The sequence below is a fragment of the Aulostomus chinensis genome, chromosome 22 (assembly GCF_037954235.1).
Source record: "Aulostomus chinensis isolate RoL2024-O1b breed Wild chromosome 22, RoL_Achi_v1.0, whole genome shotgun sequence".
Taxonomy (NCBI): Eukaryota; Metazoa; Chordata; class Actinopteri; order Syngnathiformes; family Aulostomidae; genus Aulostomus; species Aulostomus chinensis.
The window spans coordinates 9,040,584-9,056,787 of NC_141341.1; the positions used below are offsets into that span (position 1 = coordinate 9,040,584).

The 16,204-nt window shown below is 41.5% G+C and overlaps 1 protein-coding gene across 2 annotated transcripts; it reads left to right on the top strand.

Annotated features, from left to right (window-relative positions):
• Window positions 1–628: 628 nt before the first annotated feature.
• LOC147240624 (TBC1 domain family member 20) lies at window positions 629–10,327 on the top strand. 2 transcript variants are annotated; one of them, XM_086193916.1, is made up of 10 exons: window positions 629–860; window positions 3,044–3,098; window positions 3,611–3,741; window positions 3,845–3,925; window positions 4,494–4,680; window positions 4,769–4,870; window positions 6,860–7,001; window positions 7,859–8,043; window positions 8,426–8,544; window positions 9,400–10,327. In XM_086193916.1, the coding sequence occupies exons 1-10, from the start codon at window positions 797–799 to the stop codon at window positions 9,579–9,581; spliced, it is 1,248 nt and encodes a 415-aa protein (XP_086050042.1). In that variant the 5' UTR covers window positions 629–796; the 3' UTR covers window positions 9,582–10,327. The 2 variants fall into 2 exon arrangements, with proteins under 2 accessions (XP_086050042.1, XP_086050043.1); XM_086193917.1 differs by having other exon boundaries at window positions 8,426–8,535.
• Window positions 10,328–16,204: the final 5,877 nt, after the last annotated feature.

Below are 16,204 nucleotides of genomic sequence, written 5' to 3' on the forward strand. Positions count from 1 at the left end.
AGTCTCCATGTTCTCCCTGTTCCTGTGTGGGTTCTCTCTGGTACTCCAGCTTCCTCCCACAGTCCAAAGACATCAAGAGGGGACGGGGCTGATTGATACTCTAAATTGACTGTAGGTGTGACTGTAAGAGTGAATGGTTGTCTGTCTATATATGTTGGCCCTGTGACGGCAATACAAAAGGTCATTGATGACTGGAAGAACGTCTGCTTCTGCTACTCATGGCTGGCTTTGTAAGAGAGAATAAGGACGATGAACGCTGGACAAACGGAGAACCTGAACCTTATCTATTTGGGGACTTTGGTTGCAGGTATGCCAATAGTTCTCACCCTCTACAAATCACTGTGCTAAGCTAACTTGTAATCTTTGACGATCTCAGCTCCCTAAGGCATGCACAGAGAAGGGTATCTATCCTCTAGTCTGGTTCTCCTGGAGGATAAAAAAATTGAAATACATTTCTCCAAATTCCATTAATGGACATCGCATCTGAGGCATTCATGTTATCCATCCATCCATTTTCCACGACTCAAATGAAAAAAACAACAACTACTAAACTCAGGTCAGACTGAGGTGCGAGTGGGCGATGAGCCAATCATGTCCGAGCTTTGAGTCACATGCTTTTTCTGACCAATGGCAGCACAGCAGCCTGAGCTAATGCTAGTATGTCACGCCGAGACAGCACAGAAGAGTTGCGGCGGCATTTATGATGATTTTACCTTCTTAAAGTCGCACTTTAATTTGTCCGTCTGCCTATGGCACTTTGTAAACGTCACCTACTGGTAGGTTGATTGTTAAAGGGATGAAAAGGTTCAAGAGAAAGAAACATAAAGTGGGAGTTGAAGTGAATGGATCAGTCACAAGAGGTAAGTCAACTGAGCTAGCTAGGTGTACTGTAGGCTAAGGTACAGTAGCCACAGGAGCTATTTATGCTCCTTATATGTACGTTTGTATAGACATTATTAGATCCAGTTGCACTACGTCCATATTCAAATCCACTCGCAGTACACTGACTTGAAGGAGATGACACGAGTAGTCCCTCAGTTAACATAAAGATACAGCCCACAGCCAAATAATGTAAAATTAAAGACACTGATAAGTTTTCTGTTGTTTTTCTAGCTCTCATCGATCGTTGTTTGCTCAGACTTTTAAGATGATCTTATAGAAAACGTGTGGGTTGTTTACAAGAGCTGCTTGCGTGGCAGTCTGTCTGCCAGCTCCAGACAGCTGGTAGTCAGACAGAGGACATGTGGGGAACACCAGTTTCATCCTCTGTGTCACAGGACAATTATATTTCTTTTGTCCTTCAACAAAGGATTTGGGTATAACCCAGAGTGTAACCACAGTTTTTGTTTATAGACTCTAATGGGTGTCATTAAAGAGGACATTTGGCAATGTATTGATCCATCTATCCATCCATCCATCCATCCATTGTCTACCTTTTATCCTGTTAAGGGTCTCGGGGGGGGGGGGGGGGCTGAAGCCTATCCCAGCGGCCTTTGGGTGTGAAGCGGGGTTCACCCTGGACCATGGACCAGTCCATGGCAGGGCAAACACATATGGACAGACGACCATTCACACTCACAGCCACACCTACGGTCAGTTTAGAGTATCAATCAGCCTCGTCCCCTCTTGATGTCTTTGGACTGTGGGAGGAAGCTGGAGTACCAGAGAGAACCCACGCAGGAACAGGGAGAACGTGGAGACTCCACACATATCCCCGGCTATAAAATCAATATTGTGATCCTCTACGATTTTAAATGTTGTGATGTAATATTGTCTTTTCCTGGTTCCAAAGGCTGCACAACATTGAATTGGTGTTATGTTCTGATCTTGCCACAATATTCTAGTTGTTCTTATATTCATATTAACCCACTCAGGCTAATTTAATTGTATTACTCATTTCTGAAAGAAGCCTCACCACGTCAGAGTTCGTGAGGTTTGAATTGTAATGTTTGATTTTTGATCATGTCACCCTACGCTATTTAACTAGAGATTCATTTAATCCCAAACTGATGTGTTTTGTGTTAATCCATTAATTGTTTAATCAATAAATAGTCAGAGAAAATACTGTAACACACAACTAGTAAGACTTGGAAAACCAGAATATATTTAGCTGTGAGAATCAACCAGAAGGAGCCTCATTTTTGTAAACAAAATATCTTGAATGTTTATAACATATAGGGATGCACAGATACATCCACACTGTATCAGTATTAGCTGATTGGCCCTGTTGACTACCACTGAACTATAGGCAAAAGAAGATGGTGTTCCCAGATGCCAGTGACCAGTGTTTATCTGTAGATGTGAAATGTTGTATAAAAGATTGTTTCTGAAGTGTGAAGGATTGAAATTGTCCTCAAAGGTAGTGTGGCAAAAGGCTAAAGATTTATTTTCATGATGATTTTTTTTGTGTTCTTTTTGATTAAAAAAAAAAAACACAAGCCAATCAGCACTGACTACCAGTCGAATTATTATTATAAATGTTGTTATCAATATCGGCCCAACAACTTATGCTCAGAGCATCCTAATAAGCTAAATGTCTACGATCAACTTATCATTGATTGGCCGTCTAGTGTCACTTATAGGTTTAAGGAAACATCTGCTTGAGGTAAAATCTTGTATGTGAAAAATTATGTTGAGCAGGAAACGACTTAAATTTATTTACAATGAAAAAAGCTAATTACCATGTGATACTATTGGATGCAGCAAAACATGCCAAATAATGAGAGTGCATCCTGATATGTTGAACATTTATCCCAAGATGATGTGTTTTTGAATTTGTGCCTCTGTGCGTTACATGCTGATGATTTTAGGTTTTATTTTTGCTTCAAAGCGATGTCCTTCATCCCTTGACTTCTTTTTCCCTCCCACTCTTGTATGTTGCTCTTTTTCTTTCCTTCCCTCTGCATCCTCCTCCCAATGTCAACCTTCACTTTCTCACGACTGTCTTCTATCATTCATCAAATTATTTCTCCCTCTTATTCTCCCCTGATCACCCTCCTCCCACTCTTTGTTTTCTCATCTTATCTCTGTCTCTCCTTCACAGAACCAGATTGTGGGAAGAAACAGAAGTTGGTTGAGATCCATCAGGCTTTGAATAGGTTAATACGGATAAAATCATTTACAGTTTGCATGTTATCCAAAGTATTCTGTGTTTGAAATAAGTATAAATGAGCTATCTTGCTGCCAGTGGGGCCTTCTTTTCCCTGAAATTGCAAAACATCATTTGTGCAATTCTTGTGCAAAATGCGTCAGTTAGCAAAGGAGCAATAGGCCACTGATTTCCCAAGAGGGAACGTGTGTGTCCCTCTGCTTCTCCAACACGCTGTTCCAGAGGTAGAAGGCGTGCACCAACCCACAGATGGTGATCTTCATTACTCTCTATGTTTTAATTTCGTACACAATGCACAGCGGGTCAAGAAGAATCCAGTGTCAGCAGGAATGTGGCATGAGAGGGAGCTTTTTACAACAAAGAGTCGGCATTTTTTACAGCCTCTAGCTGCTTCTGTCTTTTCATTGATCAAGTAGTTTTTGGGGACTGGTAAATATGAGAAGATTATTAAGACTAATCATAACACTGAAGAATGCACAATTCTGATTTCTGAATGGGCAGTGATCCAGTGGACATTGAGACCCTGCGGCAGGCAGCAGCCAGTAAGGGAGGACTGCTGACAGATGAACTGAGGAGGAAAGTCTGGCCCAAACTCTTGAACATTAATGTGTACGATCTACCCTATAAGCCTGGTTAGTCTTGAACAGATTCATATTTACAGGCTTGATGTACAGGATACTACATCTTACAGATGGTACTTACTACCAGTAACTGACACATTTCTTCTTCTTGTAGGTCGAGATGTTAGGGAGAACCACAAGGACTATAACCAGGTTGTCCTGGATGTCAGGAGGTCCATGAAACGGTTTCCTAAAGGTGTGTGTGTGTGTGTGTGTGTGTGTGTGTGTGTGTGTGTGTGTGTGTGTGTTTTATATCTCTACAGACAGCAGCACTGCTCATGCTGTCATTCATTTATTTGAACCCCCCTACATGCAGCTATCTGGATAGGATTGATAATTATGTGAGCAAAAGCTGCTCCCCAAGACATTCCTGATGTAACAGATAAAGGTGCCCCCCTCTTTTTTTGACTGAAAGGCAGAAGAAGCTTCAATTCCAGATTGAGTAACAAATCAAATTTTTTGCGGGGGGGGGGGGGGGGGTAGCAGGACCCGCAATTAGGTCTTTTGTTGTGTTGATCCTTCAGGACATCAAGCTGCTCCACGAATACCCTCGTTCTTGATGACTATCTCTTGTTTTAAAAACAGATTAAATTTTCAGGAAGTTAAAATTTATATTTAATGCACCTCCTAAGTAAAGGAGACATGTTTACCCTTTGATACCACGACAGAACAGTATTGGCCTTTAAAACTGTAGCATAGAGGTGGTTACCCTGTGTTAGATCTCACACTGAACTCTTCAAATCAATCTGTTCCTTTCTCATCAGGCATGCCAGCCACAGAAAGAGCTGTGCTTCAGGAGCAGCTGATTGACATCATACTGGAGGTTTTGAAATGTAACCCTCAGCTCCATTACTACCAGGGTTACCACGACGTGGCTGTCACTCTGTTGCTGGTAGTAGGAGAGCGGATGGCCATTGCTATGCTCCATACTTTATCCAAATATCACCTCAGGTAGGAAATCTTTTCTTCTACTTTTAAAGAAATTCAATCATTAATGGCCATATTCCCAATAGTTTTTCACACTTTTCTGTATGTCTAGGGATTTCATGGATCCTACTATGGACAGCACTAAACACATTTTAAACTACCTGATGCCTTTATTGGATCAGGTCGATAAAGAACTTCATGACTTCATGATCAGGTACGAAGTCCCACACACAAATACACAGCTCAAAATATTTGGTGTAACATGATAGCTAACAATCCACCAAATACTGGATTGAGAGGGAGCCACATTGAACTCGTGACTGCCTGTGCATCTTGTGTTCAGTTTGAATGTTTTCTTTAGGAAGAAACCCCAATGGTAATATAAGTCACAACCACTAGAGGGCGTTAATGTGTTAACTTTCCCCTGCGAGTTTCAGAGTGGAAGAAAATTGTTGAATTGGTTATTACTGTATAATTTCATCAGGTGTTTGTTGAAAATCAGATTGTCAAACTGGTCATTTTTGAACACCACTATTAGGAATAATCAGGCAAGAATTTATTTGAATTTTTTTTAAAGAAAAAGATAATGAAAAATTGAAATGATAATTGTGAAATAACATGGTAACCAAACACATTAAAAAAAGTCATTTTTGAAAGCAAAACATCTGGATATATAACAGCCGTCTTCAAAGTATGGAAGTTTCTTTTCAAGGCTCACTTCCTCTTCCCTCTACCTCCATTTCCATCTCTGTTCCTTTCCTCCTTGTCTTCACCCCTCCCCCTCTTCACCACTGACTTCACTTGTCACTCTCTTCTCTTCTTGTACTCATCCTTCTCCTTCTTCTTCATCCTCCCCAAATGTTCCTATCCAATATTTATCAACAACCTCTCACAGTCTCCAAGTTCCTTGAGACTGTCAAAAATAACTACCTATTTATGCCAACACTCAACAGACAAAGACATCAAGGGAGATGGTGGGAGGGTTACAAAAAGTCTGTGATGGTAAAGAAAATGTAGTTTTCCTCTCATGTCTGTCAGAAATGGGTGGGGTTCTTCAGACAATATTCTATTTAATAAACCTTGCAAAGAAGACTCTAATTCTGAACTTTGAGCAGAGTATGTCCAACAAAACAATGTACGTGTCCATGCAAGATGAGATAAGATAAGATAAACCTTTACTCATCCCTCAGTGGGGAAATTTGCACTGTTACAGCAGCAGAAACAGAGAAGTATCAGCAGAAAATGTACAAGGGCGATAAATAGCAGAAACTATAATAAACGACAATCAAACTACAGTAGATACTAGCAGCAGAAGTGTTGGCTATTGCACGGTGCAGTGTCGAGTATTGCACAGCAAGTGTTAAATATGTATAAGCTTTTCTTAAACTCTCAACTGCATTTCACAGTGAGTAACTGAAGCCAGCTCAGGTGCTGGAAGCATGAACTAAATATGGAACTTTGAGTCATTCACGTCAAAGATTATTTTTAGATTTGTGTGTCTGACCCCCTCCCACGCCAAATGACAAAATCTGTGTACATCTCTTTGTGTGCCGTGGAGGTTTAATGGACTTATATGAATTTCCATTCATCGGGCTTGAACTTGTGCAGATTGTATGCCCGTATTTTACTCCACTTTCTACAGAGTACTATCAGTTGTCACAATTTGCTCCTACCGTCCTGCCTGGCATTCATTTCAGATGGTGAAAACTCTGACTTAAACTATGACTTATTCTGTGTTTTTTATATTGTTAGTTTTTAACTCACTTGGATTTCTGCATATCGTAGAACATTAAAAACGTTATGTGAATATCCATCCTTGAGTCCCAGTGGACGTTTATACTTCATTTTAAGAAATTCCTTCAAATTGTTGGTGAGGTTTGTTTTCATGTGAGGTAATCGTAACCTTGACCTCTGACCTCCCAAAACCCCTTCAGTTCGTCAGTGGATTTTAGTGGCAAATTTGAAGAAATTTCCTCAAATTGTTCCTGAGATATCACAATAACAAGATACCACGTTAGGTGATAGGGCCCTTGTACTCTGACCAATGCAAGTTTTTCAGTCTTCATCTTTTAAGTCCCAGTGGACAAATGTTCTAAATTTGAAGAAATTTCTTCAAAGCTTTCTTGACATACCGCTTTAATGAGAATGGACAAACAGATTAATGACAACCTGAAAACACAATGCCTCTGGTTTTGTCTTTCAGAGCGGAGGTGGGAACCATCTTTGCGCTGTCCTGGCTCATCACGTGGTACGGTCACGTCCTCTCAGAGTTCAAACACACCCTGAGACTCTACGATTTCTTCTTGGCTTCACATCCAGTGATGCCCATCTACCTCACCGCTACGGTAACGAGGCCTGAAAGGAGTGAGAGCTAGGGAGCTAGTTTTGTCAGTAATCCAGGACTTTCGCACATTGATGCTGGCTGCCAGACACACACTCTTACACACAGTAACACACACGGTGCTGTGAAGTCACTGAACTAGTTAATTGGATACCTCTAATGAACAGATGAGAGAGAGAGAGAGAGAGAGGGAATGAAAGAGGGGCGCAGAGGGAAAGAAGGACACAGGGGAAGATGAAAGGCGGACAGGATGAAGACAACATCAGGAAAAAGAATGACAACCTGACTGATGTTTGAGTGCGACAGAAAGAGACAGATTACAAAGGAAAAGCCATCTTATTTTCTGACTTGTTTCTAATTGTTTCACTCTGGAACAGCCTGCTGGAACACTCGCCTATTTACTGCAGGGACATGTACAGTACACGTGTGTTTGTAGATTTATGGATTTCTTTTGCATGTATTTTGGTTTCCTTGGAGTTTACTTGTGAGCGGTGAGGCCTTGTTTTAACAGAAAGGTTTTATGCATGTTGATTAGAGTGTGCAGTTGAGGATGTAAGAGATTAAGTGTGTGTGTGTGTGTGTGTGTGTGTGTGTGTGTGCCTGTGTGTGTGGCTTGGCAGAAGGAGAGCTCTGTTTGAAGTATGTGAAACAACAAAGCAGAATGTAGTTCATGTTTCCTCCAAGGCAGCATTCAGCACAGCATGGGTGGGGTTTAACTCCTCATCGGCCTGTTTCGGTGCTCTTTCTACCTCACAAGCAGCTCTGAAGCTAGCAAATGTGCCGCGTGTTACATGTGATTCATGTTTGACCTCAGTCAACAGCTTGAGGGTTAAAACTTTTTACTCCTCCTTCCCTCGGCAGATTGTGCTGCATAGAGAGAAGGAGGTGAAGCAGACAGAATGTGACATGGCCATGGTCCACCATCTCCTCTCCCGCATCCCCCAGGACCTCCCATATGAACTTCTGATTGGTCAGGCCCAGGACCTGTTCAACCAATATCCTCCTTCCTTCTTGGCTAAGTGGGCGGCGCTGCACTCTCGCAAGAGGTGAGTGGTTGAAGCACTCTTTGGAGGTGGTGTACCTGTATTTTTTCATGTAGAAAGAGTGATGGAGTCCCCTCAGCAACCAATAGGGGGTGCTGTAAAAACACTTCTAGACCCGGTGATTGTTGCTGACACACTCAAATCTTTCAGGGAGCATTTTTCCCACATTTGTTATTGAGGAAGCTCTGTGTATGCACAGGGTGTCTGTCTCTCTCTCTCAGCAAGTGTCCTTCAGTGTTGAAGTCACTTGTGTATGAGAGGAAGTCACATCACTGGTGCAAGGCCTTGACTGACAATGAAAGATACTGATTTAGCAGTTTATCCCTCAGTGCATCTGTTCAGCTGTTCACCTGCTCCCCCCCCCTCCACTTGTGCCGTTCTCCAGTCAGTCCATCAGTACCTTCAAGACCTTTCAGCTCTCCACCCTCCACCAGAGGCCAGACTCAGTCCTCCAACGCCTCACCAAGACCCAGGGCTCCACATCCTCCAGACAAGGTAAAAATAGTAAGTACTAATGATTCCTCATAATGCAGAATTACAGACACTTCTCTAGATTAGTAAAGTGCTTTCAGATTGTTTGATGGCTCCATGCCCCCCCCCCACCCCCCCACAATACAAAGCACCAATAAATATGGCATCCTCCACAAACACTGCCCCCCTTTGGGCCAATCAATAACAAGTAAACAAATGTTGATGCACCCCCATCAGACCAATCAAGTACAAATTACAATGTGCCAGAGCAGGAACAAAGAGATGATTATTCCTGTAGGTTTTTGTTGAATCTGATCAGTGGTGTCTGCCATATTGTCTGTGATGTACAGGCAGTCAAAAACATGTTGCAGCGTTTCCTCGGCCTAAACAGAATGCACGTTATTCCCAGTAGTTTAATCAAAATTCAGTTTATAGCATCCATGATTAAATGTTTGATTTCTCTGCGACTCAGTAAACAAAGTGGCATCTAAATGTAAAACCCGGTGACATGTAGAAGTAAAAGTTATAATATTTAGGATTTCATCTGTTGCTACTTCTGTGTGGCATTATTTCATCATATGCCTTTTCATGTGCTCCTTACATTGAAGATTTGGGGGTACTGAAGTTAATTCTTGCGTCAGGTTTGTGTTCGTTTCTGCTTCCCCCGTGTGGGAAGAAAAAAAATTCTTGAATGTAATACTGTGATGCTTCCTCCTCCTCCTTGTCCCCGATCCTTTTGTTTTGCTGTTCCTTGACCCCCCTTTTGTTTCCATCCCAGTAACAAAACGCAGTTTGGTTCTGCTTGGAGCTCTGTGGAGCCTCTTGACCCCCTCCTTGTCTCTGCTCATCGCAGTCTTACCCCTCCTCTTCCTTGTTCTGTACTCGTAGCCGCACGACACTCAGGCCTGGAAGCAGCTTTGCCCTGGGACCGAGGCCAGCTGTGGGGGAAGGGGAACAGGATGGTGAAGATGGCAGTGTGGGGGCTTTCCGCTACACTCGGGGCGGCTGTGATCGTCGTGGCTCAGACAGCCATGGACTGGGGACCCGAAGTGCTACTACAGCTGTTCTAAGGTGGCGGTGGGAATAGAGAGTGTTAAGCTGCCAGAATCACTTTTATTGACAAATATAAACACAGAAACAGACTTGAAGCTCGATGAGGAAACGATGGAGAAGAGTTCTGTCAGTCTCCTCTGTGCCAAACAGGTTGTTGCTACGCCACTGTAAGGAACGTTTGTCACCTCGACGTCAGCCTCAGGTTGTGTGTGAGTGTGTTTCTGAGTGCATGCCTCAGACCTCATATGCACTACCAAATCTTGCTTCTTCAGGTTGGTGCAAATGTTACCAGAGTTTTTTCCAAAGTATTTTATCAGCTTTTTTGTAGTAGTGGTAGTAGCAGCTGTACTACAACATTAACAGAAAAACATCCGTGGACGTGGTAACAAATCGGCAGTGACTTTGTCCATTTGCAGTTCCCTTCAGGAAGGTTAAAGCTTTGCTGTAATGTAATCCATAAATGGTTATTTTGTCAAAGTTATTGAAGGAGGCAAGTGTTATGAATCTTATCTTCTCAGGACTGAGATGTGTCACTCTTGCTCTTCTCCAGTGTCCTCTTCTTTCTGGCTTCTGAGCTCTGTGTCTGAGCAGGGTTTGGTGATTTCTCAGCAGTTATCATGTCAAACCTTGAGGGATGAGGTGATAGGATGTTCGTTATCTTGTTGACAGGCAGGCACTCGGAGATAAGAGAAGACCTCAGCCAAACTGGATGTTAAAATTTTTTTTTTTTTTTTTTTTTTCCCCACTGCGTGAAACGGATGTGCTCCAAAATATAATGGGTACTTTTTGGCCCAGGCTGCACCCCTCTGACATGTTTTGCAAAAATCTGCCCCGTTGTTTTTATGTAGTCATCGGAACAAACAAGGCAAACAAGCTGCATTGATCTCATCACCATTACAGCATCTCAGCTACGGTCATAGAAGTGTGTGTCGCTCCGTATCAGGAGGAACCGTGTGTTCTTATTGTACCATTCGACATGGGTGTCAGAGCATTTTCTGTTTAGTGATTATTTTCCTGATGACTCATCTTTTGGCTGCCATTGTAGTTTCACTGCATTTCTGTTGTGTGTACCCTTTTTAGTGTTTTTAGTGCGCTTGTTGGATCAGCAGCCATATCTGAGCGAGAAATGTGCCCGTAGCCAGCACAATGACACAGGAATACAAATTATTTAAGAGCGGTGTTTTCTGCTGAAAGCTTCCAGTCATGAGTAAAGAAGGCGAGAGAAATGGGGAGAGATTCTTCTTGTGAGCTGCTGGTATTAATTGCTTTACCTCAGGTGTCAGCAACTTACATTTACAGCAGCTTCGACTCACGAAAAGAGCTGTTACAGCCACAAAAATGAATATTTCACCGAGTTCGCTTGTGAAAAGCAATGGACATTTTGCAGATGTATACCAAAGGATTGCCATAGGTATTGAATTACATATATTTCCATTGTATTCATATTTTTTTTAGTATTTTGCATGCCACTGTGGCCCATCCATGCTGAATAAATACACAAGTACTTTTACATTGTTAAAATATTTACCAGGGGTGTGCCACCCTGCACAGCCGTCAACAGCGCTACAGTACGAGTACTCAGTTCTCCTCAACATCATATTCCTCTTCACTATTTACAAGTGTGCTTAAAACATATCTTCCTGCAACATTTAGGGGGCATTTTAATGATTAAACAAATGGAGGAAATTGTGATTTATTGGTGGAAGAAGTAAACTACCTGTGTCTCCCCCAAAGACCCACGATATAGCACTGAAGTGTGTGTTTGACCATAAACTTGATCAGAGTTTCACAACCTGTAAATAGAATAATACAGGCTGTTCCCACACAGGGGCATATTAAGAACGTAGGGTTTTCTCCAAACAGCCACGTATGCTCCGTGTGTCGACTTATATTCTGAAATATTGATGAGCTTTTACTAGCATGCAGCCCAGCTGCATCTGTTAACACAACTTCACCGAAGTACAACACTCTCCGCCCTGTACACGTCCTCCATCATCAGATGAGTTGAGAATGTGACACGTCTTCTCCCAGCTGCACATACAGTTCGCCCTGTTGATTAAAGTATTTTTGGAGTGTGTGAATTCAACTAGTAGAGTCTGCTGTGTACAGAATTACAGGGCATGACAGTATCATTCATCAACAGAGCACCAGAGGAAAGCAATGAATACATACAGAAGGTTTTAAGGTTAGTTTGGCTTTATATAGAGTATGAACAGAAAGCTCCAGGGCTGCTTTGGCCAACCTGAAGAGGATTTTGGAGCAGGGTAGTGGATAATCCAGGCAATCGGTTACTCAGTTTACTGGTTAGATTCAGGCATGCTTTTGATTGTGATAATCAGTCAGTTATTCTACTAGACAGTCAAGAAATCCTGAAGTTTTTTTCATATTTTGTTCATATTCAACTCAGCTCCTGTCCTGTTACACAGTTAATAAATCTATCATTTTCCTGTAACCTGGGCTGTTGGCGGTTGTGACGAGTAGTTAGCAGGTCAGTTAGGAAGGAGACAGACATCCAGTCAGTCAGTAACCTGGACGGGTTGTTTTAAGAACCACCTCAAACCATCACTTTGACAAGTTCTACTTCCCATGAAATAATATGGTGTCTGTCCGTTGTGATTCAAAGTGTTTTTGTGTGTGTGTGTGTGTGTGTGTGTGTGTGTGTGTGTGAATGTGTGTGAGAGTGAAAGATAGAAAATATTGGCTTCAGTCACAGCTGTTCTTTCTTATTAGACATCTTTCATTTGCACTCGTTTATGTGTTGGCGCTCTCATTGGCTGGGTTATTAACTGTCAACAGTCTGATTATTTATTTTAACAGCAACAGTCTGACGGCTAATGATCTGAAGGAGTAAACATTTAATTGGGTATTGATTTTATATTTAAAATAACTGAATACTGTGTGGCAGCAGTAATTAATGTTAAGGTTTGTAATTATCAGCAAACTGTTTGCGTTCATAGCTTTTGAAGCGATTCGGTTATTTATCATTTGAAATATTGTTTTTGGTCAGTTATCAGGTCAGACTTCTGTTTTCATGTGCGTGCCTGGTCTACATGCACCCTGCTCTTATTAGTGTTAATGCCGCAGTTGATTTACATCAGCTGATTCTTATCAAACAAAAACTTCTTTTTTTCGTGTGTGCACGTACTCTTATTTGCTTGCATCTAATTTGCTTAAAACATTAATATGCAAAGTGAAACTCCGGATTGGGGGGCGGGGGGGTCTGTGGATTTCAAACATTAGTCTAGATGCTTCATTTCGACTTGTGGTCTTATACGCATACACTCCTACAGGAGGAGAGAGTGCTGCTGCTGGTGGTTGGTTCTTAATGAGGATTTAATTCCCGCCCCTGGCTCTTGGCGTTCTTAAGACGCCATCTCTCGTGTTTTTGTTTCTCACTTTCACAGTCGAACACCAACACCTGCACTTGTTTCAGTCTGGCAGATGCTTCAAGTCATCTGTGATTGAAGCATAATTGCCGGTATGAATTAAATCAGCTAAAATGTAAGAGACAGGCGGATGGATGCTGAGATGTTGACTCTCCAGCATTCGTCGGTAGTTGACTCAAAACACTCGAAGGGCCGTGAAAACCACTACGTTAACATCTTGTTGTGGAAGAATGCATACACCAAAAAGGATTAAATCAAAAGGCTTTATTGAGAAGAAGTAAAATATTTAGTTTTAAAGCTTTTCGTTTGCATGTTATTCTTTACATTTTTTACTTTAGCTCTCATTTGCAAAGATTTTGAAGCTGTCGTGCACATCACCTACTAACTAGGATTCTGCTATTTCTTTTAGAAAATCCCAGAGATGATTTATTGTTAGAATTTTCAGAAATGTGGATTTAAATAGTAAATTAACATGTGATATAGCAAAATGTTCAAAACAAACCATTCGGTAACCACGCGACCATTTTAATGCGCTTAACATAGAACTGTGTCTAAAAATGAGTTCCGAGAGGTTGGATTTGAACACGTGGCTATGCCATCCAAACAAACGAATGCTTTCTATAAATCAATGACTTTTCATGCCAAATCACAAGCTTGTGTTGTGTTGAGCGGCTGGTAAGAATTCTGTCCTGCTTGTGGGTCAGAATGTTCCAGCAAATGCAAGCCTGTATGCTTGTGCGTGTATGTTGGTTCTGCGGGCATTCAATCCAAATGCACATTTCTAATGTTGTTTATGAAACATTTGATGCCCAGGCATTCAACATATCAGATTATTTGCACCTTGTACTTGCTGTGCTGAGACGTTTTCATGTACAGATGAAGCTGTTTTTTTTGTTTTGTTTTGTTTTTTGGGAATGTCACAAATCAGCAAATAAATGACTAAGACAAGAATTTTGCTCAACTGTTCGGTTATTTGTTGCAGTCTTGAATATAATTACTCACAAACCATTCATTCATTGCTTTATACTCAAAGCTATACCTCATCCAAAAATTGTGTATATTTTGCCTTTGAGGTACTCACTGATAGGTGTGTCGAGCTCGCTAAGTTAGCTGTGAGTATTTAGCTCAGTTAATGGTTTCTGCCTGCTGCTAACATGCGGCTAAACTGTCTAAAGACATCTGTTTACGAGCTATCATGCACATTCTCCGTTATAATCCACATCTTCTTTATGCAGTTGTGTGCTCAGTCATCCAAAAACACTTTTATTTGAAAACAAAAAACTAAAACCGAATCAAATGACAGCACCACTTCAGGTTCAGCACTCATCCAAAGTAGCGTTTTTGGACAGTTTAGCTGTTGTCTGTAGTGGTTGACGAGGGGACACCTTTAGCCCCAAGCTAAATATATGTAGCTGGCTCTTTCTGCACTCTGGAGACACAAAGAAGTGAAACAGAGGGCACAAAAACATCTGTCAAACTACTGATAGGTGAAATGTTTTTGGGTGAAATATCACTTTAAGATTTCCCACATGTTGCTATGTATGTGAGGACACTGAGGCTTTGAATGTGAAAGTGTAAGCACATGGAACTACTTGAACTGTGATTGTCTACATCTGTCTACTGCTTTTGCTTTGTGTGTTTGTTCTGTACAGCTATGCTCTTTTCATAGGCTTCATTTTAGAAAATCAGGTTTGAAGTGTGTGTGCGTGTGTGTGTGTGTGTGTGTGTGTGCATGCGCGCGCACGTGCGGCTACGCATCTGTCCATCTGACCCCGTGGGAAATGACAGAGTGCGCAGGGGAGACTCAGACAGGAGGTGAGAAAGAAAATCAAGGGTTAAGGAGGAAAGAGGGCCGATAAAAGAAATGTGTACTGTACAAGAAAACATCAGGTGGTTGTGTTAGAAGAGCGTCATGCATTGAAATCCACTTCTTTCTGCTTTTTAAATGACTTGCAGTGGAGTTATCATATCCCCATTTTTACACTTAATGATGACCATAACAACACAACCATTAACACACACTTCCCCCTTAACCTTACTTACTGTAATTTGTCTGCATTCAAGTTAAACAGTGCTGAGGGTTTTGCCGCTCATACTGTTGGTAGTTAGAAACCTTAATTTCAGTTTTCATGTGGGGTTGCAGTGCGTGCGTGCGTGCGTGTGTGTGTTTCTGTACATGAACTGTGTGAACCCACAATGAAGCACACAAAAAGCAGAGGTTGGTAAAGACGGTACATGTACTGTATGTGTCAGTGCATGCAGGCAGAAAAACTACTGCAGCGTGTGCATGTGCATGCGTGTTAACATTTGGGCACGCTGGGGACAACAGATGCTCCAGGGGTCTGCCTGTGTCCCCCCTTGTGACACTGGCGTACACACAAACTCGGCCTCCGTGTCACCAATAACAGCACCTCTACTGCTGAGCCAGAACAAATTCACTTTTATTTTAATTCATTCATGGGATTTACTTCTACAAACAAAGAAGCTCCATGTTGCCTGTTTTGTTTATGTCTCTTGAATTGATTTACTTGATCTTGCCCTGCTGGATTAACCCTGGAACTGTGCCAAGCGTTTAATTAATAGGGGACATGGTAATGTTTCAGCATTGGATTCAGATCAATGGTAATTGTCTTCAACAGTAACATTTTGGATAGCCGTACCATCCACATTCTGACATTTGTTTCTCTCATGCAGACAAGAAAGAAAGCTTGAAGTCTTCCTTGACCTCGGGACCGCGTCTATTTTTTCACAACTTTCTTTCTTTTCTTTTCTTTTTTTTTTCTTTCCAAGAGCTGAAAACTGCCTGCCAAAATAACAAATACAAAAAAAACAAATGTTTTATTTCAAAGGTCGAAACCAGTCAAATGAACCTTGAGCTCTGAGTGTGCGGTTACAGAAAGAAAAAAACAAAGATGTTATGCAACGATTGTCACCATTTGAACTTGCATGGTGCAATCATCTTTGTGTTTAATCTTTTACATTTTCAAGCATACCGTGTTTGTCATGTCAACCTCACACACACTCTTATTTCACTTTTTTACACTGTATCACTCCAGAGAATGCTACACCCTCTTTAAGTGATTTATTCTATTTGGGAATAAAACTGTCTCTTAATGTCTACTGATTCTTTCTGGTAGATCTTATGAACATTTGATTTGAAATGAATGCTCCACATTTAAAAAAAAAAAACAAAACTGTTGCATCTGTTTGAAGGTTGTTCGTACACTGAGCATTTTCAGCACAACACATTTAAT